We start from the raw sequence: 26,318 nt of genomic DNA, 5'->3' as shown, positions 1-26,318 counted from the left end.
AAATCTTTGAAAAAATGAGCTTTCAATTTTCTCGGAAATCCCTTAACCGATTTTCACAAACTAAGATGCAAATGAAAGGTCTTGAAATTCTTCAAAAACTCCTCAAAAATTTGATCTAGATCCGACTTCCGGTTCCGGTGCGATTAGTGAAAATTTACAATTTCATGAGTATTTTTTCACAAGCGATAGCGAAACGAGGTGCACATTTATATAAAACTTACTGCTAAATTCATCTTGTTGGCAGATCTTGTTAGTTAGTGAATATATAAAACTACTTTGGGACTACTAGTCCTCGATTTCCGCTTCCAAAAGTACCGATAATAGTGAAGAAAATATACAAAAACGTAACTCACTTCGATTTCTCAGCAACGGTTAAGCCGATTTTAACGAATTATGATTCAAATTAAAGTTCTCATTGTCTTTAAATATACTGTGCAATTTCATCAAGATCCGACTTCCGGTTCCGAAATTATAGGGCACTGATTGTCGAAACATTCAAATCGACATTCCAAATGACGATGCAAAACTAGTACGCGTCGGTACGTGCGGCTTTGCTCCGCTCGCAGCATGCTTTGTTCAATTTCTCGTTTTAAACTTTTTGACCACTTTTTCCGGTACTTGGGACCAGTATAACCGAAGTCGGTTCGTTTAGTAAGTAACAAATAAAACCTACAAACCTAGGCTTTATTAGTTACTTACTAAACGAACCGACTTCGGTTATACTGGTCCCAAGTAACGGAAATAGTGGTCAAAAGTTCGAAACGAGACTCACTCAATTTTCTCAGAGATGATTCCACAAACTTAGACTCAAATAAAAGTTCCTACAGTCTCATAGGCTGCTGTTTAATTTCATCCGAATCCGACTTACGGTTCCATATCTATGAATCAAATAAATTGATAGCGTAAATTGGAATAACGTACTTTTTAATTGCGATGCCAATCAAGCTGCTGAAAAAATTAGCCACGTCTTTATCTATGCCATCGATCAATTTGTGCCGAAAGTTATAAAGTCTCACACCCTTCAGCCTAAATGGTCATGCGAGATGGAGAAGGGTCATCAAACTGACTCTATCTATACCGATTTATCAGCTGCTTTCGACAAGATCAATCATGATATCTCTATAGCGAAACTCAGCCGCCTTGGATTCCATGGTAGATTTTTAGACTGGATAATGTATTATCTCGTTGACCGCAAAATGTCGGTGAAAATTGACTATTTCCATTACCTCTGGTGTGCCACCTTGGACCTCTCCTATTCCTGCTTTACATCAACGACGTTAATCTCTCCCTGAAGTGCTTGAAGCTCTCGTACGCAGACGACTTCAAACGGTTTTTAAAAATTTCTTCAACAACAACTCTGATATTTTCGGAATTTAGTGTCAGGTCAACAGGATGGTACTAAATGCTTCAAAGTGTTCTATTATATCGTTCAGGCGCAAAAGAAAACCGACAATTTTCACCAATTCGCTTCTTGGGACCGAGTTAAATAGAGTAAGCTGCATTGAAGATCTAGGAGTCCTACTTGATAGAAAATTATCTTTTTGCGATCATATGTCATATATCGTTTCTAAGGCATCAAAACAACTCGAATTCATCTTTCGAATGTTGCCTTACGTCGACTGCTTTGTAGAGACCCCCATAACCTTCCCAGATACGAACTTGGATGTAATCGAATTGGACTTGAGTTCCTTAGTGATCGATGCAATGTTTCGAAAGCAATGTTTGTTTCCTATCTAATTCTGGGAAACATCGAATGCTCCAGCCTTCTTCGGACAACTCGACATAAATATCAGATGTAGAACTCTCCGGAATAACCCTTTTCTTGTCACACAGTTTGCTAGAACGAATTATGCGAAGAACGAACCTGTATCAAGTATGATTCGTATATTTAATCGTTGTTATACTATTTTTGATTTTAATCTGTACTACTCTCAGACGCTCTTTTGTAGTATTATTTAAAAACTTAACCTAAAAATGACCTTACTTAAAATTCGTATGTTTGTATTTAAGTTTGTGAGTGCTAAGTATATTATGTTAGTTTGTAAGTGTACCTTGTATTCAATTATAATAATTAATGCATCATTTGAATGTGATTATCTGTTGGTACAAAAGATGAGGAAGTTTTATGCCTACTGGAGAGAGACTTAATAAGTATCACCTCCAGTGGGGTTTTCCCTGCTCCAAATAAATAAATAAAAAAATAAATAAATTACAAATCTCGTACCACTGAGAAGATAAGATTAATTCCACTAGAACTAATCACTAGGAGCACTGGTCAAAATAAGCAGTATGACAAACTATATTCGAAACCTGTAGAAGCTTTTAAAAACGCAAAAGCATTATTCAATCAAATCGAATAAATTACATTCACACGGTTGATATACCGAATCTAATTTTAGGATAGTGTAAAATGCGGAAAAATAACTCTCAATGACACGATCTGACATCATCTATTCATTCATCAACTAATTTTGAAGTATTCCGAAAACTACATACACAAATAAATGCGATTCGAATTGATTTGAGTACTTTCCTCACAGTAACCCCCCCAATATTTTCATAACTCTCCGGCTGAACGGTTTCCTGCTGAAAATCGAATTGAGCCAACTTTTTCTCATCGGTTGCCTATCTTCTCTGCCCGGATCGTCACGTCAGGGGACACCAACAGCACGAATGAAAAAGTTTTCAATGCTTCCAAGCGACCGGAAAAGTGTTACTCCCTTCGGTTTCGTCGGCTCAGCGGGAACCGGTGGAAGAAAGGTGCCGGGTCGGCTTTGGATAGCCGACGTCGCGCGTTCCCACAGCGGCCTTAGCAGAATGCTGGAAACTTTACGAAAAGATTTTTCCAAATCCTTCGGTTACCGTCTTCAATGGGAAAACATTCTATGGTCACTACTGGTTTCCTACAGTTATGGCTTCCGGCAACCACCGAGCCGTCGATGTTGCTCCGGCTGCTGCAGTGTTGCATGATTTATGAGCGTGTTTGTTTACCATCAAACAAAGTGGCAAAGTGAGCTTACTTCTTACTTTTTTTTTTTCGTTTCGTCCAAATGCATTCAAGAATTTGTTGCAAGATGAAAGCTTTCCACTGCTCGGAGCAATAAAATGAGAAAGTCCAAATTTATGGACTTTGACCATCAGCAATTCCGGGACACAAGGTACTTCACTGACCACGTTGAGTGACGTTGAAATTGATTTCCAGCAGATGGTGATTTTTCTCACTAAGATCAGACTAACACGTTGCAAGTGTTTTCTTAACATTGGAGTTCGGGCTGTATTGATGGCGGTCATTAATCACTTCGATGAGCACAAATGGTTTCTGATTTAAATGTAAATGATCCAACAGTGGCGTTCACGAAATTAAGGTGAACCGGTGAAGCTTTTGGTTTTGATTGCATATTGTTCGCGCTGATAGCGTGGTCGAATGACAAAAAAAACCGGACTGCTTCCGGGAAAGTGTTTTTGCTGCCGGAACGTTAGACTAATAATAAATCACTAAATGATAAAAAACAAACAGAAACTCCCCGAGCAAAATTGTTCACTTTATACGCCACTGTCAAGCCGGGGCTTTGCAGGGAACAGAACAGTGAACAAAAAAAAACAAAATAAATTATTCGCCAACAATTCCATCGCGTCGTCCATTCAGCAAAAATGAACGGCCGCAGCCACGGACTGACACGGAAAAGTCCGAAAAACCGAAGAATGGCAGCAGAAAGAATTGCCGAGCCATTGAATTCACGGGCTGAATAAAACGAACTACGTCCCCACCCAGCATTCCATTTCCGCAATATCCGCAGGACGTGAATCAAACTGTACTCGAAAACGAGTCGTCCGGGAAAGCGGAAAAGTGGAAAAGCGGGGAAAGCGCTACCGAGAAGTAGCGCGCGCACCAGTGAAAACAAAATGAATTGAGCGAAGCAACAACAACAACAAAAATGCCAAACTCGGTTCGATGGACAGAGGAAAAGACAACAGGAACCTTTTGGCAACAACAACGGCGATAACGACGTCGACGGACCGGACGGCGAGAGGAGGCACCAGCTTTTTTCCGCATTTTATGGATAGTGCCAACGAGGCTTTTCCTTTCAGCGTTTGCAGGGTCCAAATGTAAGAATTCCCCGTTTACTGCCACGATCCGATCCCAAGAGCAGGCGAAAAACTCGTTCCGTTGCCCGAAGGTGGTAGCAAAATAAACGGCGCGACAATAAAAATGTCTAATTTATGAACTTCCCTTTCTGGTAGCTTTTCGTTTTTTTTTTCTCGCTCATTGGTTGCTTCCAGGCAGACCAAATTTTGGAATGTGTTTTTTTATTTTTGTTGCACCCTTTCTCACTCTATCGAGTCCAATCGAGGAAAAATGCCGAACTAAAGTGGTAAAGCGAATGCATTCTTTCCGGAAAAGGGGTAATTGTTGTGTGCATTGATCGAGTGCCTTCACTGGACCAAAATAGTGGAATGGCGTGCGCCAAATAAGGAATTTTAGGGTGTAAATGTAGCTGCGGCTAACGAGAATGGGTTCTTCCGAAAATCCAATTTGAGGTCGGTGCGTGGAAAAAAGTATATAGGAATTGTAACCGCATTCGATGTTAGCATTTCGGTACTGACGAATGATGAGAAAAACAGCGATCTGACTAATGGAAATAGGTAACTTTCACCGAGAGTTGGAACCGTGAATGAAAAGTTGGGTTTAATCGCAAAGTGCAGAACAATTTCATTCCTGTCAAATCGGGAGCTCAATTTTCATGATCACTAGTTCCATGCAATCACCAAGTCTTACACACAGAAGGTCGGCAACGGTGAAAAGACGTCATAAGCCCTTCCATATGAATACGACACAGGAATTGCAATTCTAAACTCACGTATCTACATTAAAAATATAGTAAAATTCACTTCCACTTAGCGCAGAACCACAATAATAAATACTTAATTAATAATATTTTTCACTAAAATGAAAACAAAATCAAAGTTTTGACAACTTTTGACGGGAGTGAAAATTTTTCACGTCCGAAGCGCACGCCTACTGAGATCATTTTTCGAGCGTAGAGAGAGGCTCGCAAGTTCTTACACTCTCATTGAACATAACTCAAAATAGAGTCAAATACAAATTATAATACGGTGTTACGGACAATCTGTAACGACGATACCCCTCGGAGCTAATACCAAAATATTTAGCCAACGTGATGACAAATGAACGTCAGTCGATCGGGAAACGAAACGAACAGTACTAGCCATGTTAGATACGTATGTGAATTGAAAGTGAGTTTCATCAAGTAAGAGATTTATTGAATTATCGAAATATTATTAATTTAAGTCTAAAATTCATTTATAAAAATATAGATTAGGCTTTTCTTTGATCAAGAAGATCATTTTGTTACGCGACAGTTATTATAGTAGGAGACTAAAATGTGAGTAAGAAATTTCTTAAGTAGCTGTAAAATTGTTAAGAAAATATAATTTCAGCTTTGAGCTATAACATCTATACAAATAGGGTTTTGCTACAAGAACTCCGAATACCGTCGCTAACAACGGAATACTTCGCCAAATTTTCAAGGACACATTTTGCATCGTGCGGTACACTGTCATGATACACTGTCAGAGTGACAATGTACTTTGACGAGTTTTCTATAAAACTAGCAACACTGAAAGGTAAGAACAAATTCACCATAGTTACTGTTTATTATAGTGAAAAATAAATGAACAAACAGTTTTTATCTGATAATCAAGATCACAAGCGAAATGTAAGTTAAACAATAATCTAGAATGGTTTAGCCACCATGAATATACTACTAGCTGTATTGATATTTATAGATTAGTGGGTGTTTGTGTTCATTTTTCATCTTTTGTGCTAGTGCCAATGATATTTAGACTGATTGTTGCAGTTGAATACAGCAACGATAAACATAAACAAACAAGTTTGTTTTGCACCGTAGCAACTAGCATGAAGCGTTGCCAGGAACGATCTCCTTCCACATACTCAAACTATCGCAATGAAAGGGAGTAATTTGCTAGGCTTACTTGTTCAGGCTGTGAACCAAACATTGGCGGTTTGTTTGTATGGGACTTAGGGGTATTATGATTTGTGACACATCACTCAAATTCATAAAAAGTGCACGTACTCTAAATTTGAGTTACCACCTATCTACTCAGTTTTGAGTTAAGGGACGAAATTGTCAAAACTTGAGTAATTTTTACTCAAAATAGGAAAAAATACTTTGTTAAAAATTTTAGTAAGTTCAACTTCTTTCTTTTGAATGCCCAAATTAGTGATTCAAAACCGTTTCCTTTTGAACGGTTTGGAGTCAAAATTGAATTATTTTGATATCCCTATGTTGGGCTTTTCACTAAGCATAATTGAAACCACAAAACATCGATGATTGACGTTGATTCATGTTTTCAAAACCGGATCTAGAAACGGCAATGGAAAACGACGTATTCTTGCATTCTTTATTTCGATAGGAATATTCCGAGAATGAAAACGCATTGAACTGCAAGAAGTATTTTTTTCACTCAAATGTTTAAAAATTCAACACTTACTCTAATATATGAATAAATGCGAGAGATCTCATGGCAATGAGTTTATTTTACTCAAATCCATATTTAAATTTTGACATATTGTTCCAGTTTATGAATTTGAGTAATGGCAACTCAAACCTTGAGTTATGTTCGAAGAGCGTGTATGGAGAAAAATTAGATATGTGTAGAAGACGTGGTCGGAAGGATATTTCTCGAAAATTTGCTATAGGAAGGTTTAACAAAATGTGAGTGTGTGTAGATTTCTGCACTGATATAACGTTAACCCAGACTAATCAGAAGTCAACAAATCAAAGCAGCGTAGTTAGAGTAGAAGTTTTTCTAGACCCCAACGTTTCTGTTTGATTTATTTTTATTGTTTTTTTAATTTTTGGTTGTTGTTCAAAGTGAAAACTTCGATTTTTCACGAAAAAATCCGTCCTTTTGTAGCTGAAAAACCTCCCCAAAGTAACAAACAATAGAAAGAAAAACGTTGGGGTCTGGTTTTTTATATGTAGAAAGTGTGTGCAAAATTTGGAAAAAGATGGTACAGTAGTTTTTGAATGACGATGGACACGGACTTTCAAAACCTGCTTTCGAGAAAAACACGTTTAAAGTTTTTTGTCTAAAAAATCGAAGGAAACAATTTATTACTCTAGGGAGCCTGTAGGCTCTAACATTCTCAAAAAAATATTTTTTCTTTTGTATTTTGTTATAATGAAACATTTCATTCGAAGCAGAAATCTTGACTCTTTGCGCCAAGCTCTTACTTCGTCGCAGTATGAGATAGACAAAGATAATGGACCCATAACTTGCTGAGTTTTGTTCCGATAGCCTTGAAAACTCCACAAAATATTTTTGGAATGTTTTACTGCAAAAAAAAAGGTTCTGTGCACATCAGCAAATGGATCTTTTGTGGATTTTTATGCGGCGTTCGCCTTGCATGAGAGACAATGATTTTTGTCGGAGTTCTGCTAATTCGTCGGCTTAGAGGTGCTGAACGACCTCGATTACCGTGAGATTCGATGGTTTTGATCAAGGCTGACATTATGCATCCATGTTGAATCCACTTGTCCGTAGAAGCGCTAGAATTTCATCAAAACTGACGTTTCGGACGAAACCAGTGGCCTGTGATATAAAAATGTTGTGACCACTGACATGTAGCATTATATGAATACGACTTATGGGGCGACTTTTCATAATTTATCCCTTACAAGAATGGCTAGAAGTCAATCGTGAATATCTCATGTTAGATTACTCCTTTGCAAATCGAAGGTAGAAATCACCAGTTTAGTGAAAATCTAAAATATTTTAATTTGCTTCGTGCACTTTGCGCTGTGCGAAAATCGTTCGAGAAAAATGTTCCGAACTGTGCTAAATATCGTAGAGAATTCCACAATTTGGTCCTGAAAGGCAGAAACGAATCCTGTACAGCATCTTGATAGTTTCTTTCAATTGAATATGCAAATCCGAAATAAGATAATCGACGTCAAAAATCGTTGAAAATTTTAGTAATGAAAAAAGGGAATGTTTCGCAATTCTCACAATCGATCAACTATCTATTCGAATTCGGAAGTGTAAAGAAATCGTGCCAGTTTTATTCATATTCACGACATCCAGTTTTGTCTCTGACATTACACACCCGTACTTTTTGTTTTGCGTCTATAAAAAGAAGTTGAAAAATTTTCGTGTTGCGATTTTTATAATGGACGAAAATTTAGAACAACGTGCGTGCATTAAATTTTGTGTTGCAAATGGATTTAAGTGTTCCGAAACGTTGAAAATGTTAGAAAAGGCCTTTGGTGAATCGAGTCTAGGAAAAACACGGGCATACGAGTGGTATAAACGCTTCAAAGGTGGTCGTATAAGCTTGGATCAAGATGAGATCCCTGGCCGCCCAACAACATCTGTTACTGAAGAAAACATTGAATCGACGAAGCAAATCGTGTTGCAAAATCGTTCTGTACCGATTAGAGAGATTGCTGTTTTGTTGGGCATCTCTTATGGATCAGCCGAATACATTTGAACTGATGTTTTGGGTTTGAAACACGTCGCTTCTCGGCTGGTGCCAAAAAAAGCTGAATTTCATTCAAAAACAGCGCCGTGTTGATGTGACCAATGCGATATGCGTCAAAATTTGACAGAATGTGTATAAAAGTGTCGCCAACATTGAGAGAATAAAAGTTTACTGATTGGACAAGCGCGGGAATTTTAAAATGAAAATTCCGGTTCTTTTTTAATCATAAGGTCGTCACTGCTATAATTTTAGAAGCAAACAGTAAAAATTGTACAATTCACACAATTAATCAATTAATATGAACGAATATTGATATTTGGAGGTGTGGTAGAAGCATGTTTGATTTGTTTGTATTCACGTCATCCAGCTATGTTTCTGGTATTACCCTCCCGCTTCTTTAAACAATAGATCCAATAGAGGAATACATACTACCAATTGGTCGAGAGCTTATGGGGTTTTCTATCGGGTTTGAAAATAAGTATTGTTTTATGTAAAACTCTTGTTAAAAATTATTACCAAAGTCTTAAGATAATATCAGAAAGATTTTAGATAAAAATACTAAAAATGTCACAGTGGCTTACTATTTTTTCTGGGCAATCATCATAATCAGGCATAGTAATTTAGAACGTTTATCATACTTCTGAGAGACAAAAAAAACAAATTCAAAAATAAATATGAGAGATTTTGCTTGCACTGAATCTCAAGTTTTATTCTAGTTTGTCAGCCGTTTGAAAGGAGTATTTGATTTCCTTCTTTGTGAACTGGAATTGGCTTCTGAGGTGAACTCAGAACGTTTCCAGGTTTAGAATTTGGTCAGATGCTGGTTCAAAACTGTTCCAATGTTTTGGCTATTCCAGTTCAAAAAGTGCGGCACTTGCTTTGGCTTCATCGATCTGGACTCTGTTTCAGTTTGTAGGTTTGGTTATAACACATGGATCATGGAGTCCCGAGACTAACAATGAAAACAACATTTTTTTTGCAAAATTTTTTTTTATCCATCAACTTTTAGGGTGATACAATGGTTCCAACGATTTTCCAATTTTTCAATACCATGTTTATAAAAAAAATTATCTTTCGCCTCAAAATAAGCTTCAGTTTCAGCGATGACCTCCTCATTTGAGCCAAATCTTTTTCCCTGGAGCATTTTTTTAAGATCAGCAGAGAGCCAGTAGTCACTGGGGGCTAAATCTGGCGAGTATGGGGGGTGGGGAAGCAGATCAAAGCCCAATTCGTTCAATTTCGCCATTGTTTTCATCGACTTGTGGTAGGGTGACTCGTTGCTGTTTTTGTTCCATCGAAAGCAATCGCGGCACCCACTTGGAAAAAACCTTTTTCATGCTCAATTTTTCATGAAGGATAGTAAATACACTTTCATATGATATCTGTGTCATCTCAGCAATCTCACGGAGCTTCACTTTACGACCTTTCATTATAATTTTTGTCACTTCACTCACATTTTCCGGTGTAACGGCTTCCACAGGTCTACCCGAGCGTTCCGCGTCATTTGTGTCGGTACGACCACGTTTAAACTCGGCGAACCACCGACAAATCGTTGCTTTTGATGGACAAGAGTCCGGATAACATTTTTCAATCCATTGTTTCGCTTGCACGGTGTTTTTATCCATTTAAAAACAATGTTTTACCAAAACACGAAACTCGGTTTTTTACATTTTTTAAACAAACTACAAAACGACTCTACCCCAACCTCGATAACTCAGCTGTTTCTGGTCGGATCGACTTAAAATTTTGACCCGTTTCAAGCAAAGGTTAGTACTCTGGAAAGACGTGGTTACTGGTTTACTACGAGCGCCATCTCTGCATTAGTCTCGGGACTTATTGATCCATGTGTTACTGTACCTCGAAACCAAGTGTTTAGTTTGTTATCAAATAGGAGCGTAAAATTGAGCTTTTGAACCTCTGTGCAATGAGGAATTATGTCGTTTACAAAATTGTGGAAGAAAAAATCCTGTTTCACCAAGATAATAAATCGATTCACACAGAGCACCATCATCGGTTTGTGAGCACAACAAAAATAAGATTCCTTAACTCCATCCATGGACCGCCCCCTCCCCTTTATACGCCACTGGATTCAAAAGTCGATGGCAACGATGATTAAATTGCACGAGTCGCACTGCAAATTGCTTCCTCGTCCACCGTATAGTCCAGACATGGCCCCCAGTGACTATTAGCTATTCGCTGATCTAAAAAAAATATTCGCCGGTAAGGAACTCAATTCAAATGAAGAAGCCTTCTTAGAGACAAATTACAAATTTTTCTACAAGCATGGCATCGAAAAGTTTGAGAAACGTTAGGATGATTTGTTGCTCATGAAGGAGATTACATTGATGAATATTATCGATGATGAAAATAGATGCAATCGCTTTCCTATTTTTTCTGCGGTATTGCTTCTTAAAGCCGAAGCTAAAATATTGTATCCGACTTGATCCCAATTCGATGATCAAAGGTCGAGTAATCGGCAAAATGAAGATGAATTTTTGGTACAATAGCCCTATGATGCTCTAATTTCGAATGTTTACGGCGTAATAACAGAAGTTTCTTTTGGCGTTTTTCATTGAAAAACACTGGTGGCGTGGATTGCTCTGATTTTGCACTTTGGAGCGGAAATGGCAATGAAACATCGTCAGAATATTGCATTTCTGCTTGAAAGTGCAAAATCAGAGCAATCCACGCCACCAGTGTTTTTCAATGAAAACTGACATTAGAATCAAGGCAACTTCGATTACATCTGAATCCGTTGAATGTAAACTGTCAAAAAATGAATGAATGAGTATATCACTGGTATCCGTAAGGCATCGTAAAACCACTAGTCAGATGAAAACTGTTTTTTTTTTACTTCATAACCACTACAAAGTGAGAAGGGTTCAATTAAATTTGAAGTTTTTCGGCTGTATGAAAACCAAAAGCGGAATGAACCGAGCCCACAGCAGGACACAATTATGAAAATATTCAGCAGCGTTATCAGCCTTTCCAAATTTAGCGAGTCTGTGTGGACATCACAGTGCATGGTGTCACACAGAATCCACACCAAAGAATCAAAAGAACCGGAAAACCATTCAATTTGATAGTACCGGTAGAGTGACAGGATGTATATAATTAACTTAAACAGAGCTTCGGTCTACCGGTGAAGTAGAAAAAGTAGATTTTAAATAGGCTCTACCCAATCCAGCTCGGTTTGTATGTTGGGAAAATTTTTAATTATTTATTAATAACTTCGCCGGATTATAATGAAAATATTTATAAAAGCCAGAAGTAATTACACCCTTCACACATTGAGCATAATAACGCGCGGTACTTGCGTGAATGTCATCCAGATCATCAACAACATCATCATCATCATCATCATCCTCAATTTAAAATGAACAAAACAACTTGAAAAACGCAACCTGCAAAGAGTTTCGCGGAAAACTCTTTCCACGGTGCCAGGTGCTGACTGTTACCGTACTGGTGAGTTTCCGGTGCACCACCGTGGGTCACAACAGGGAGCGGGCACAGGAACCCTTCAAAGTTTATTTATTTAACACGTTCCAACATTGACATTGGGCTTCCACTGTGCAGTGTAAGGCTCGAGCAGTGCGCTCCGGTGAGCAGGCGAAGGTGAAAATATGCCGGTGAAAATTTCAACTATGCAAGTTTTGACTTATTTAGCACGAACCGAAAACCTCTTCCGGAGTTCCTCGCCTGGTCTCCGCTTGCCACGGTCGCTTGCCGCCGTAAGGCAATCCACCTTGACGGTGGACGATTCTGTTTCTGGTCGGTGATTGAAGTTGTAATTTGATGCACGGACGGTGATTAAATGGGAAGGTTGTTGCTCCGACTGTGCCGAGGTGTTTGGGGTGTACTTAAAATGATGACGGAAACGACTCCGACTCCGGGTTTGCTTTGAAGTTCGAACCACCAACAAGTGCTGACTGGCGAACCTGAGCATGCTGCGGCTCACGCGGTTGGCACTTCGGAGCAACTCGATAGGGTAATCAGATTGGAATTTCACCTTTTGGCAGCAGGAGCATGTTCAACTGAGCGCACGAGATGTGGTGAGTTTATTCGATTCAGATCGGAGGAACACCACACGAGATCAAATTTATTCTACGCTTCCGGTTTCCAAATTCATTGCAGCTCGAAACTACACAACAACTGATCGTGTATATTTTGCGTGCTGCGGGTTACGTTGTTATGCGAAATTCCGGTAGAAACAAAATTTTACGACCTACCTTGCATCGCCATTCGAGAACAAAAAGCCCTACCCTGTTGGGTTAGGTTTTTCGTACGCCGCCCACTTCTCGAACTAATCAAATCCAATCCTGGTTTCCGTAGAACTGCACAGAGGGTCTGTTGGGTTTGGCGAAAAATATTGCAATCCATAATGTGCTGTACAGGAAAATCTCCGGAGACGGCCGGTAAAAGAAGGTATATTACAACAGCACAAGTTTTTTTGTTTCCTTCCCAGTCTCAAGCTGCGCTTTCCTGGCCCGAACAGTTTCAGCCAGCGGTTCGGTGGGTAAAAGTTGTACAAAGTAATTGCCTCTCAGGGGGGGAGTGTGGGAGTAACAAAAACCAGCAAACCTGAAGCTACCTGAATGTGCAGCAGCTCTAGGCTAGAACGACTTCCTGCCTTCTTTAAAATATACAGCAAACACGTGGGAAAATCACCGAAGCGCACGTTGAAGCATGAAATTTCTTAAAATATTTATTTAATAATTCAGGCTATATTAAAAGCTTCCCTACACTTACTAGGGCTTTATTAACAGGAACCAGCAGCGAACTGTGCGTGGAGTATTCTATTGAAGTTGTAGCTTAAGATCCAGAGCCCAGCTTCAATAACAAATTCAGGCTGTAAGATTAACATTTCACCTAGCATGAGTGGTTCGGATTTGGCTTATCAGCATGCTGGCGGTGTGGATTTTAAAGTGCAATATGGTTCTTTCATAACGATTAGGAATGTGATTTAAAATTTAAATTCCTTCTAATGAGAATACGATAGATGGGATATAAAAGCTGCTGGAGTTTTTGGGTCAATTGGTTTGAGAGTACAATACAAAAATCACTACGTTTCAGAACTAGAGCAGCCAAAGTCGATTCGTACTAACATGACCAAAACACTGGAACAGTTTTGAACCAGCATCTGACCAAATTCTGAACCCTCCTGGGAACGCTCTGAGGTCTCCTCAGAAACCAATTTCAGTTCACAAAGAAGGAAATTAAATACTCCTCTCAAACGGCTGTCAAACTAGAAAAAATAAGGACTGTATTGAAAGCAAAATCTCTTAGAAGTCCCGGGTCGGCGGTTCAGAGTAAAGCCAGATGTCGTATGTTCAAGCCCTGACTTGAAAATCTGTTGAAACAGAAGTTGTCCACATCAGAATGTAGTATTCTGATTTTATTTTGATTTTTTTTTTGTCTCTCAGAAATATAATAATCGTCCTATATTACTAGGCCAAATTATGATGATTGCCCAGAAAAAATATGAAGCCACTGTGACATTTTTAGTATTTTCATAAAAAATCTTCCCGATGTTACACCAGCAGCTACTGCCGACCACCAATTGGAGACTGGAGCCCTCAGAGTTGCGGTGATCAGCATACAACAATATGAACCAAATACAACAATGTTATAATTCAAGAAATTATCCTAGCCTTCCCCAAGAACAATCTTTGTTACGCTAGCTTATGCGTGGCTAGTTGACAACCAGAAATTTGAGTGATTGTTACGTAACACCTAACCACTTGCGTGACTCAAAAAGGGCAGTTTCTACTAGCTGCTAAGTCGGCTAAGAATAAGTGGTCGTTTGGTTGTAATGCCATAACAATTTTTTTGTTTTCAAGTAAACTAGTTTAAACTTAGTCACCCTTGACATTATATACATACGGAATGCTTTTCAACAATAAAAAGGATGTATAAAACTTTCAATTACAAACTTGATACAAGATACTAATTTCACAACGATTTTGAAATTGTCGAGTGGAATTCAATTTTAATTAACTTTTTTTATGCGCTTTCAATCAAAATCTATTTATTAATAAACATTTAAATAACCCTATGTGCCGAATGTTTAAAATTAATCCAAGTAGAGCGATTTCTCAGTATTTTAAATTCATATATCATGAGAATTATAATATTATCAAAATCGATGTTCAATCCCTCTATTGTTTTCTTCGTATTTATGATAGTGCATAGAACAAAAATGCATATTCTGCCTTACATTATTTTCGACAAAAAGTAGTCTTGAAAAAAGTAATATTCTTCGACTTAGCCGAGAGTCACTACATAATAAAAATTATAAAGACTTCATTCAATACATTTTCTCGATTCAGTAAAAACCATTCAAGCGAAGAGGTTGTGTTTCGATTGTACTGGCTCGTGAGTTAACGGCTGCTACCGAGACAATTCTAAGCTTCAGGTAGTTAAACTGCCCATAGCAAACGCAATATTCGGGGCGTTTCCCGACTGGAAAGCTAGCAACGAAGGCCATCCCGTTCATACGCACAGAGGTGTAGAGACACAGAGGTGCGAGAGCATAGAAGTGACGAGTCACAGAGGTGCCATCGCATAAAGGTGCGAAGACGAAGGGGTGCAAAGGCACAGAGGTGCTAAAGCAACCCAGTGCTGATCTACCAGGTACCAGAATTTGTACGCTGCGTAGGATCAAAAGAGACGGCATATATCGCGAGGTGCTACACTGCAAGCATCGCATTTGATCGCCACCAAGAGCAAAAGCACTGTACCTGGGGTCAGGTACAGCAAGTGCAGTGGTGTTCACAACGACGGCAGAGCAACTGAGATAGCAGTAAACGACAGAAGACTGCCAATTGGAAACAGCAAAAGACTGCCAATTGGAAATCGTTGGAAGAGCTTCACGTCGTTCTTCACGATAAAGGAACAGAGACATCAGCTACAAGGTAGATTTAATTTAATTTAATTTATTTTTTATTTCTTATATCTGAAATTTTACTAAACATAAGTTTTTATTTTGGTATTATTAATTTACAAAAAAAATTTAATGTAATGGATGATCTCATGGAAGATCATCCGAATCCGATTCCGGATACTAGTAAAAGTTTAAATACTCCGAGGGCTAAACATTATCCACAGGGTACCACTGGGCCATGGATAGTCTATCTTCGAAAAAAAGAAAAGATTTTAAACTTGATGCAAATTACAAAGGATTTGACATCACATTTCTCTGAAGTTAAAGAAATCTGTAAGGTTAATAGAGATAAAATTCGAGTTGTAGTTAACGACTTGAAACAGGCAAACGATATTGTAACCTGTAAATTATTTGCTATTGAATATCGAGTTTACATTCCATCGAAGGAGGTAGAAATTGACGGTGTTGTGACTGAAGCAAGTCTGACAGCAGATGATTTACTTAAAAATGGAGTTGGCCGTTTTAAAAACTCCATGCTTGAGGGAGTTAAGATACTCGAGTGCAAACAATTGTACTCAGCATCTATTGTCGATGGAAAAAAGTCTTATCGTCCCTCAGATTCGTTTCGCGTAACATTTGCCGGATCTGCATTGCCTAGCCATGTCTATATCGATAAAATTCGTCTTCCTGTTCGGCTTTTCGTACCGCATGTTATGAATTGCACGAACTGTAAAAAATTCGGACATACAGCTACTTACTGTAGTAATAAGTCCAAATGTATCAAATGTCAAGGGCCTCATAAGGATAATCTTTGCGATAAAGATGTTGAAAAATGTGTTTATTGTGGGGAAAGCCCTCATGATGATCTTTCAGTGTGCGCTGCATTTAAGCTGCGTAAAGACAAAATGAAGCTTTCTTTAAAAGCACGGTCTAAGCGCACATATGCAGAAATGCTCAAAACGGTCATACATGTCTCCCCTTTGGAAACCGAAAACGGTTTTTCAAATCTTGCGGAGCCAGAGGAATCTGACTCTGACGGAAATAGTGAAGATACCTCGTTTGTCACTCCTCAAGGGTCTGTTAAGAGGAGATTAACAAACCACAAAATACCAAAAAAGACACCTAAAATTATACCTTCAAAAAAAGATCCCCGTGTTAAAGCTAAAAAGCCAAATTTAAAACCAAAAACTGTGCCTCCTGGTTTGTCAAATTCACAAACCAATCCAGGAACTAGCTCAAGAAAAGACAATAATCCAGTGGGCTCCATTTCACATTCACCAACAGGATTACTGAAATTTTCGGAAATTGTAGAATGGATTTTCGCTGCATTCAATATTTCTGAACCTTTAAAGACCATCATAACAGCATTCCTTCCAATAGCTAGAACTTTTTTGAAACAGTTATCAGCTCAATGGCCAGCTCTTTCAGGTTTTGTATCATTTGATGGATAATTTATCATCCGCCGCAAATGATTCAATCACTGTCCTGCAGTGGAATTGTCGAAGCATCATGCCAAAACTTGATTCATTTAAAGTTTTGTTGCATAGTCAAAAATGTGATGTATTTGCTTTGTGCGAAACATGGCTTACATCAAACATAGCCTTAAATTTTAATGACTTTAACATTATACGTCTCGACAGAGACTCCCCGTATGGTGGAGTGCTTTTAGGAATTAAGAAATGTTATTCCTTTTATAGATTAAACATTCCTTCGACTTCTAGTATAGAAGTTGTTGCTTGTCAAATAAACATTAAAGGAAAGGACATTTGCATTGCTTCGGTATATATTCCTCCAAGAGCTCAAGTTGGACAACGACAGCTTAATGAAATTGTCGAAGCCCTTCCTGCTCCACGTTTGATTTTAGGAGATTTCAATTCGCACGGAATGATGTGGGGTTCCGTTTACAATGATAGCAGATCATCTCTAATATATAATATTTGCGACAATTTTAGCATGACGGTACTAAATATGGGTAGCATGACACGGATCCCAAGACCTCCTGCACGTCCAAGTGCATTAGATTTATCTCTTTGTTCGACTTCAATTCGACTAGATTGCACCTGGAAAGTATTTCCTGATTTACATGGTAGCGATCATTTACCAATCATCATCTCAATTAGCAGTAACAAAGGCATTGCTAATTCAGTTAATATTCCATATGATTTGACAAAAAATATTGACTGGATTAAATACCAAAGTAATATTTCAAGTGTCTTAACTTCAATGGAAGAGCTTCCCCCACTTGAAGAATATGACTTCCTCGTTTGTTCGATTCTGGAGGCCGCAGAACAAGCCCAAACCAAACGATTTCTTGGTCCATCGTCTAACAGAAGACCTCCAAATCCTTGGTGGGACAAAGAGTGCTCAGATGCTAAACACGCGAAACAAAATGCTTTCAAGACGTTTTTAAAACGAGGAGGAGGAACTCCTCAGAATTTTGAAAAATTCTTGGTTTTAGAAACCAAGTACAAGAACATACTTCGGGTTAAGAAATGCAGCTATTGGAGACATTTTGTGGAAGGTTTGTCAAGAGAAACCTCAATGAGCACTCTTTGGAATACGGCCAGACGAATGAGGAATCGTAACGTAGGAAATGAGAGTGAGGAGTACTCGAATCGATGGATATTTGATTTTGCGAGGAAAGTTTGTCCAGATTCCGTTCCTACGCATAGCATTGTTAGGGAGTCTTCTTCAAATGATGATTCCATTGATAGCCCCTTTTCAATGATGGAATTTTCCATAGCACTCATGTCTTGTAACAATAACGCTCCTGGATTGGACAGAATTAAATTCAACTTGGTGAAGAATCTGCCCGACCTCGCAAAAAGACGTTTGTTGGAATTGTTCAACAAGTTTCTTGAGCAAAATATTGTTCCACCTGACTGGAGACAAGTGAAAGTTATCGCCATTCAAAAGCCGGGGAAACCAGCTTCCAATCACAACTCATATAGACCCATTGCGATGTTGTCCTGCATCAGAAAATTGTTCGAAAAAATTATTCTACGACGTCTCGACACTTGGGTCGAGACGAACGGTTTGTTGTCAGATACTCAGTTTGGCTTCCGTAGAAATAAAGGGACGAATGATTGCCTTGCATTACTTTCGTCTGACATCCAAATTGCCTTCGCTCAAAAGCAACAAATGGCATCTGTATTTTTAGACATTAAAGGAGCATTTGATTCAGTTTCCATTGATGTTCTTTCAGACAAGCTCCACCAACATGGACTCCCAGCGGTTATAAATAATTATTTGCACAACCTTTTGTCAGAGAAACGCATGCATTTTTCACATGGCGATTTGGCAACAATCAGAATTAGCTACATGGGTCTCCCGCAAGGCTCATGCCTCAGTCCGCTCCTCTATAATTTTTACGTGAATGACATTGACAGCTGTCTAGTAACCCCATGTACACTAAGACAATTGGCAGATGATGGCGTGGTTTCAGTTACTGGATCCAAAGCTATTGATCTGCATAAACCATTGCAAGATACCTTAGATAAATTGTCCGTTTGGGCTGTTCATCTTGGTATCGAATTCTCTGCGGAGAAAACAGAGCTGGTCGTCTTTTCAAAAAAGCATGATCCCGCGCAACTTCAGCTTCATATGATGGGAAGAATAATCGAACAGGTTTTGACTTTCAAATACCTCGGGGTGTGGTTTGATTCCAAATGCACGTGGGGAGGACACATTAGGTATCTGATAACGAAATGCCAACAAAGAGTAAATTTTCTTCGAACAATAACAGGGTCTTGGTGGGGTGCTCATCCGCAAGATCTAATAAAATTGTATCAGACAACGATACTTTCAGTGATGGAATATGGATGCGTTTGTTTTCGTTCCGCTGCAAATTCTCATATTATCAAACTTGAGCGAATTCAGTACCGTTGTTTGCGAATTGCTTTAGGCTGCATGCATTCGACACATACAATGAGTCTTGAAGTTCTGGCGGGAGTTCTTCCATTAAAAGATCGATTTTGGGAGCTTTCATCACGCCTGCTAATAAGATGTGATGTGCTGAATCCCATGGTAATTAATAATTTCGAACGACTAGTCGAGCTTCGATCTCAAACAAAATTCATGACAGTATATTTTAACCATATGTCACAGGAAATCAACCCTTCAAGATATATTCCTATCCGTGTCAGCCTCCTAAATGTACCTGACTCAACTTTATTTTTCGACACATCCATGCAGCGCGAAGTGCGTGGAATCCCGGACCACCTACGCTCTATGGAAATCCCAAAAATATTTTCAAGTAAGTTCAGGCATATTAACTCTGAGAAAATGTTTTACACGGACGGATCGCGAATGGAAGAAGCGACAGGGTTTGGTATGTTCAACAATAATGTTTCGGCCTCATTCAAGCTTCAAGAACCTGCATCTGTTTATATAGCAGAGTTAGCAGCAGTTCATTATAGCTTGAATGTAATCGTCACATTATCTCCAAACCATTATTTCCTCTTCACAGATAGTCTGAGTGCAATTGAAGCCATTCGCTCAAACGCTGCTGGCAAAAATGAACCGTTTTTCTTGGGTAAAATAAAACAGTGTCTGAACGACATATTGAATAATAATTATCTAATCACAATAGTTTGGGTTCCGGCTCATTGCTCCATTCCAGGCAATGAAAGAGCCGATATTTTAGCCAAACGTGGTGCTATTGAGGGTGAAATTTATGAGAGACCGATTGCTTTCAACGAATTCTATAGCGCGTCTCGCCAAAGAACACTTGCCAGCTGGCAAGCTTCTTGGGATAAAGATGATCTGGGTCGGTGGATGCACTCAATTATTCCTAAAATATCGACAAAGGCATGGTTCAGGGGACTGGATGTGAGTAGAGATTTCATTCGTGTGATGTCCAGACTCATGTCCAATCACTACACGTTAGATGCACATCTCCTTCGAATTGGACTTTCCGAGACTAATCATTGTGCTTGCGGCGAAGGTTACCGCGATATTGACCATGTTGTTTGGACATGCGTGGAGTTTCGTGATGTCAGATCTCAACTAATAAATTCCTTGCGTACCCAAGGTAGACTATCCAATGTCCCAGTTCGCGACATTCTTGCTTGTCGTGACCTTCCATACATGAAACTTCTTTATCATTTCATTAAATCCATTGGAGTTCCAATTTAAATTTTATTTTATGTTAAACTGTTTTCTCTTCCATGAGTTCAACCAATAGCCAACTATAGGATATTGAATATAAGTGGTGAACTGATACAAACAATCCTGAAATAGTTATAAGATCATGTACAAAATAAATGTATTTTATTTAATGTAATTTAAAATAGCAACTCGCTTGATAAAAACAGTGTTTAGATTAACTAATGAGTACCAACATACTAATATGATATTCGAAATGTATTAGGTTTAAACTACTATGTATTGTGGATGCCACGGCGAAGAAAAACTTATGTATATTGCCTATGAAATAAACGTATTTATGAAAAAAAAAAAATACATTTTCTGTTCTTACAAACTAACGTAAACTGTTCTTACAAACCTACTTCGTAAAAAGAGATTTCGACATACAATGAAAACGATTTCCTGCTCATTTATATTCCATGGAAACTACTACAACATGAAATTCAAGATGGCGACTTCCGGTTTCTTGATACTCCTTGAAAACCCTTACAGTTCCGAACCCAACTTACCACTTTCGGTCTATTGATATTTGTGCTCGTTTTGAAATCCAAGATGGCGACTTTTGGTTTTCTGATAATCTATATTGTATACAACATTTTCAATCCGGTAGAAGATTCTACAAGAACTCGAGTCTCTTAATGCATGAACCGTGAGAGAATTTTGCTACATTTCTTCGCCCCACTCCATACTCACGTATTTCACGCCCTTAAAAAAATTTACAGTCTGATAATGATCGTTGCTGTGTGGAATTTCCCAAGAGAGAATCGCAAGTTTACAATTATCGCAAAAAAACGAATCCATGATTCAACTTGATGATTCTCATACTAGGTTGCAATATTTCAAAACCCTTGTGTGGAGCACTCACAGACATTTTCATAGACACAACTTATACAAAGGTTATGTGCACATTGTTAGAATTAGCGGCAATAGTAAAATGATTCTATCGCAATTATCAACTGTATAGAATCGGATCGCGAAACGAGAATAAACGATCGTTTGTTGCTTCAGAGAGGATCCCCACAGTAGCGTGTTAACTCGTGATGCTCAGAGAGGTCATCGAGAGAAATTCGCTCTCGCACTGGTGTCTATTCTATGTTAAATGAACCATGCCCGGTTTTTGTTGCTGCGATGATATTCGTCTCTCTTTGATGGCACTGATTCAATCGTGTGAAGAGTTGCCAGTGAGCGTTCTTTGATACGATGAAAGCCATCATTGGTTTGAGCTCTTTTCAAAATTTAATGTGGTGACTGCCGGCGTGTGCATGGATTGGAATCCTGGATCCAGGATAAAATCCATTTGGTTGCCGCCGATATTCCTCGCCGAGCTGGTGGAAAAAGATAATTTGATTGATATCGAAGCTCTAATCGAATCAGCTTTTTAACGGAATGCATTTTGGGTTCAACAATCTCGCAACTATGGGTCTGGGTTATTGTAAACAAGTGTTGGAAAGAGGTTTCGGAAACATTAGAAATTACTGGGAATTACAATCAATAAAAGGGCATGAACTGAGTTTTGAGAATATTTCGAGTTATATCGATGAAAGAGGTTTCGGAAACATTAGAAATTACTGGGAATTACAATCAATAAAAGGGCATGAACTGAGTTTTGAGAATATTTCGAGTTATATCGATGAAGAAAGTCTATGCTTTTCTATAAATTTTTAGATGAAAATGCTAAGAAAAAATGGAAACATCCACGCGATACTTTTGGTCGGGAGCTACGAGAGGTACTAAAATTTGGATCCATGCCCGAAGAACATTTTTAATATTAATAAATTCTTGTAGCTGTCTTCAATGCTACTGAATAAATCTTGCATTAACACATTAAACTCCACGAAAGCCTACAGAAAACCTCTATAAGAGCATGTTCCTGCCAAGTGGACCATTCATCATAAGGTTTATAAAGCAAAGTGAAGGATCAGTTTAAACCTGATTTATGAAATTTATTTTTTTGTGATTCATCGTCATTTTTGTATAAAACTATTTCGTGGCGTTAAAACGTTGTCAAAATAAATCATGAAAGTCCATCCTATTTCTTCGTTTTTGCATTTCGAAGTTTATTTGATGTCAAGAAATGCTACGGTAATTTGAACATCATAATGGCGGCCATGAAATTTTCTTTAATGAAAATTACACTTAACCTAAGAAGCAATAAATCAAAAAGCCCACAACAAATGTGTCATAAATGTACTTTAGAACCCTCAAATTTGCTCTGACTAAAACTGTCATCCAATGAACACGCACACACACACACAAAACTAGATTTATGAAAGAATCTTCGGTTATGACTGAGCTGCCGGCATGCGGATGTATAGATACGCCGGACCCGACATAAAATTCATATCTTTGGCAACGATATTCTTTATCGAGTTTTTCGCATCGTAGCGATAGCCCGTACAGAAAGAGCGTAAACGAGATAGCAGGAGCGAAAAGAGCTTCGTGGAGCATGGATTTTGTAAGCGTTCGAACGTGGAATGGAAATCATTCTGACTCTGACTACTATTTCTCATTGAAAATCTTTCGCGTTACGCATCGCGTTACGCATCGCGTCGCGTGTCGCACCTACTCTGGCTTCACCCTAAGGATGCTGTCAGAGTGAGCGCGGAACAAGTTGCGGAGCGAAGCAATCCAATGCGATGTACCGTTATCGCATCGCGTTCACTCTGGCAGGTTTGCTTTGATCAAATGTAACTAGCTCGCAAGCGCGTCTCGACGCCTCGCGTGACGCTTGCGCTCTGACAGCAACCTAAGTCGTATTCACGACAAAACATTTTTCTCCCTGTAGGAATATTTTTCTTGGTACTGCAAGATTTTCCATCTTGTTGGTTTTTCCCGGTGAAATCCAACAATATGAACCAAAAACAACAATGTTATAATTTAAAAAATTACCGTAGGCTTGAGCACTGTTAAGGAATGCCCTCGGAATCTTAGAGCTAAAACAGTGTGCCTTATTAAATATATCGTAAATAAAAAAACTGCTTGCCACACAGAAGATTGGCATTGATGAAGAGACTTCAAGAGCCTGTTTATTTCAATACAATATAGGTAATTTTGCCTTCGAGTCACGCGTCACCATTCAAAAAATACAAAAAAATCACTTCACACATAGCATAGGATCACCAAATAATAAAAATTATAAAGACATTTAATACATTTCCTATACTGCCCACACTTTTGAATTAGCCCAACGGATAAAGTCTATTTTTACCTTAATTTAAGAAATTGCAAAAATCACTTTGAATTTAGTTTAGTAAAAATGAAAAAAATATCAATTCGGGTCTGTCCTATATGGTAAGTGATCGCATATCTTCCCCACACATTAAAAAGTACGTTTTATACCGTTTTCGTTGTTGAACCTAGAGGCGGGCTACTCTGACTCCGAGCAAAACGAACACGTGGTACGCGCCCTAAACAACAACTCATGAAAAAAAGAAAAAAAAAACAAACTCGGCTGGATGCGTGGTGCGACCCGAGAAAATTTTCAGAGCGAAACTAGACGATTGGAGTCAGATCTAGAGCGACCTTAGGTTGCTAAAACAAACATATCAAACGTTGTTTGGGGGACTTTGGGTCAGCTTTCGGGCTGCTCTGATCAATAAACGAAAACGGTAAATTAAGTACTGGCAGTGCATGCAATTTAGATAATGTAAACTGTTTTTGAATCAAATAGCCAGTACGATAATTCATCTTGGATATTTTGCGTTTCGATTCCAGTTCCTCGCCAAAACAGCTTCCTTCAGAATCCAACGTATTGCTCCTATTTATACTCACAAATATGCTGAAATATGTAACCATCTTTTTCTCAACTTTACGTTTTCAATATGGTACTGATTTTCAATATGGTACTGATATGCAAGTATGGGTAGTGTAAAAACAAGTAAAAGTAGTTTTCCAAAATTTTTGACAGTAGCAAAATTTATTCTTGTACGGCGAGCACGCCTACGTGTTTTTTTTTTGTTTGTTCGCAAGAAAACACCTGAAACAGTTGTAACATAAATCGTTTACGTGCTTGATTGAGTGCAGTGAGTAAATCCCAGAAAGGATTCAAGCAAATCTCGAACCCCATGCTAGATTTAGCACCTAGTTGGTCATTCTAGGGCCCACCAGGAGCGTGGTACGGACTATCTGCTATCGCCGACAAAAATCTATTCTCGGTACTCACCTCTTAACCAGCGCTTTGTGTTCGTTTTCCTGGCTGATGGCAACCATCGCATGTTTGCAGGTCGGTACCACCTTCTGCCGGATGGTCCAGTAGCAGGTCACGTTCCGCGGATACATTCCCGGATAGTTTGGACTCTGCAATCGACACTTTTTCCGGTAGCATTCGTCGTACTGCCGGGTACAGTACGTTCCGGGAGTTACTCGTCCCAGTTCCAATAGCTCATTCGGGGCTCCGTACCTAAACGGGAGGGAAATGGAATGAAAAAAAAAAATTACGATCACTTCGTGCAGACTAGACGACGAGAAACCGAAACTGAAGTGCTAGGAAAAAGGATGAAAATTGAAATGGTCTAAGAGATGGGAAAACTTTTCGCCAATCACAATCACTCGATGAAACAAATGTAGCTGTAAGCGATTGGCATTCGACCGGAACTGCCCGGCGACTGTCGTCAATGTCGAAACTTCCCCGAGAAACAATCTCAATTTCAAACAAAACTTCACCTTGTCCTCGTATTATCGGCGTATAAACATAACACATATGGATCCGTGTGTGTGTGACTACCGGGAACCGGATTTCATGGTAAAAGAAAGACACCAATTTCGCCGGGTCTGAGATGGATGAGCACTGAACAAACACCGAAAAAAGGGGTTTTCCTTTATCTACGTGAGCAGATTATTGTAACTCATATTCGGTTTGTTATTAAGCCGAGGAAAATAATCTTCCACCCGCCACGAACGAGAGCGAAACTCACATATGCTGAATGCCTTTTGGGACAACTAAAGCTATCAATAGCTTAGTTTATGGACGGACTCAACCTTTAACTGCTACACGGGCCTATGGCTAACCGAAGGTAGCGGGTTTTATCCAATTTCGTGCTTCGACGGTTACAAATTGAGACGAATAAATGAATCAATGAATAGTGTTCTATGTTAAAACGGAACCAGCACTGATCGGATTGTAGGTTAGAAAAACCGACGAGTTACACAACACGAATATAGAGAAAAAAAAAGCTTCCGCCACCCACCGCCCACCGCACACATACAAGCTTTATGTGCTCAACGTCAAACGACTAACTTCGGTATAGGAAAACGGAGAATCCCCATTTGGTTTAGGTACAAGGGTTTAGAAGACGATGACAACGAAGATTTTCCGAAAGTTAGTAAAACTGTTGTAACTTTCTTCGTTTCGGGGGCAAACCGTTGGATGGAAAACAAGTGTCTTCGGATTAGAACTGGGTCTGTTCCGGGTGCAGTTTAGTATAATTTTATTACGAGTGTTTAATCAAACTGTCACTTGTACTTTCATACCAACATCATTGGTGCAATAAAATAACATTCACACACACGCACAGTACAAGTTTTATTCACGTCCCTAACAAAAGATGTCATAAAGCAGTGCCTTCAATTCTTCTACATGCTATCCGGTGTTACGAGCAAATGACTGCTTATCCAGCATCATTTCCTATCGTATATTAAAACCTACTCTCAAAGCCTGGCGTCAAACGACTTTGGCATTCCACCCTCGGTGACGGCTTCTCGTTCCGAAAGTCTTTCCTTCTGCAAACAAACCTGCATTCACAGGAACACTGAAAGGCATAA

At 38.9% G+C, this 26,318-nt stretch overlaps 1 protein-coding gene across 2 annotated transcripts in view; it reads right to left on the bottom strand.

The window, feature by feature from the left end:
- The window catches only part of LOC131435237 (uncharacterized), a 401,022-nt gene that overhangs the window by 112,399 nt on the left and 262,305 nt on the right, over positions 1-26,318 (bottom strand). For both annotated transcript variants that reach the window (XM_058602906.1, XM_058602907.1), the window contains exon 8: positions 24,721-24,957. In XM_058602906.1, the coding sequence (XP_058458889.1) occupies positions 24,721-24,957 (237 nt within the window). The remainder of the gene's footprint in view (positions 1-24,720; positions 24,958-26,318) is intronic.

The sequence above is a fragment of the Malaya genurostris genome, chromosome 3 (genome assembly GCF_030247185.1).
Source record: "Malaya genurostris strain Urasoe2022 chromosome 3, Malgen_1.1, whole genome shotgun sequence".
Taxonomy (NCBI): Eukaryota; Metazoa; Arthropoda; class Insecta; order Diptera; family Culicidae; genus Malaya; species Malaya genurostris.
Note: the sequence above shows the minus strand (reverse complement) of the source record. Positions and strands in the feature narration are given on the sequence as shown.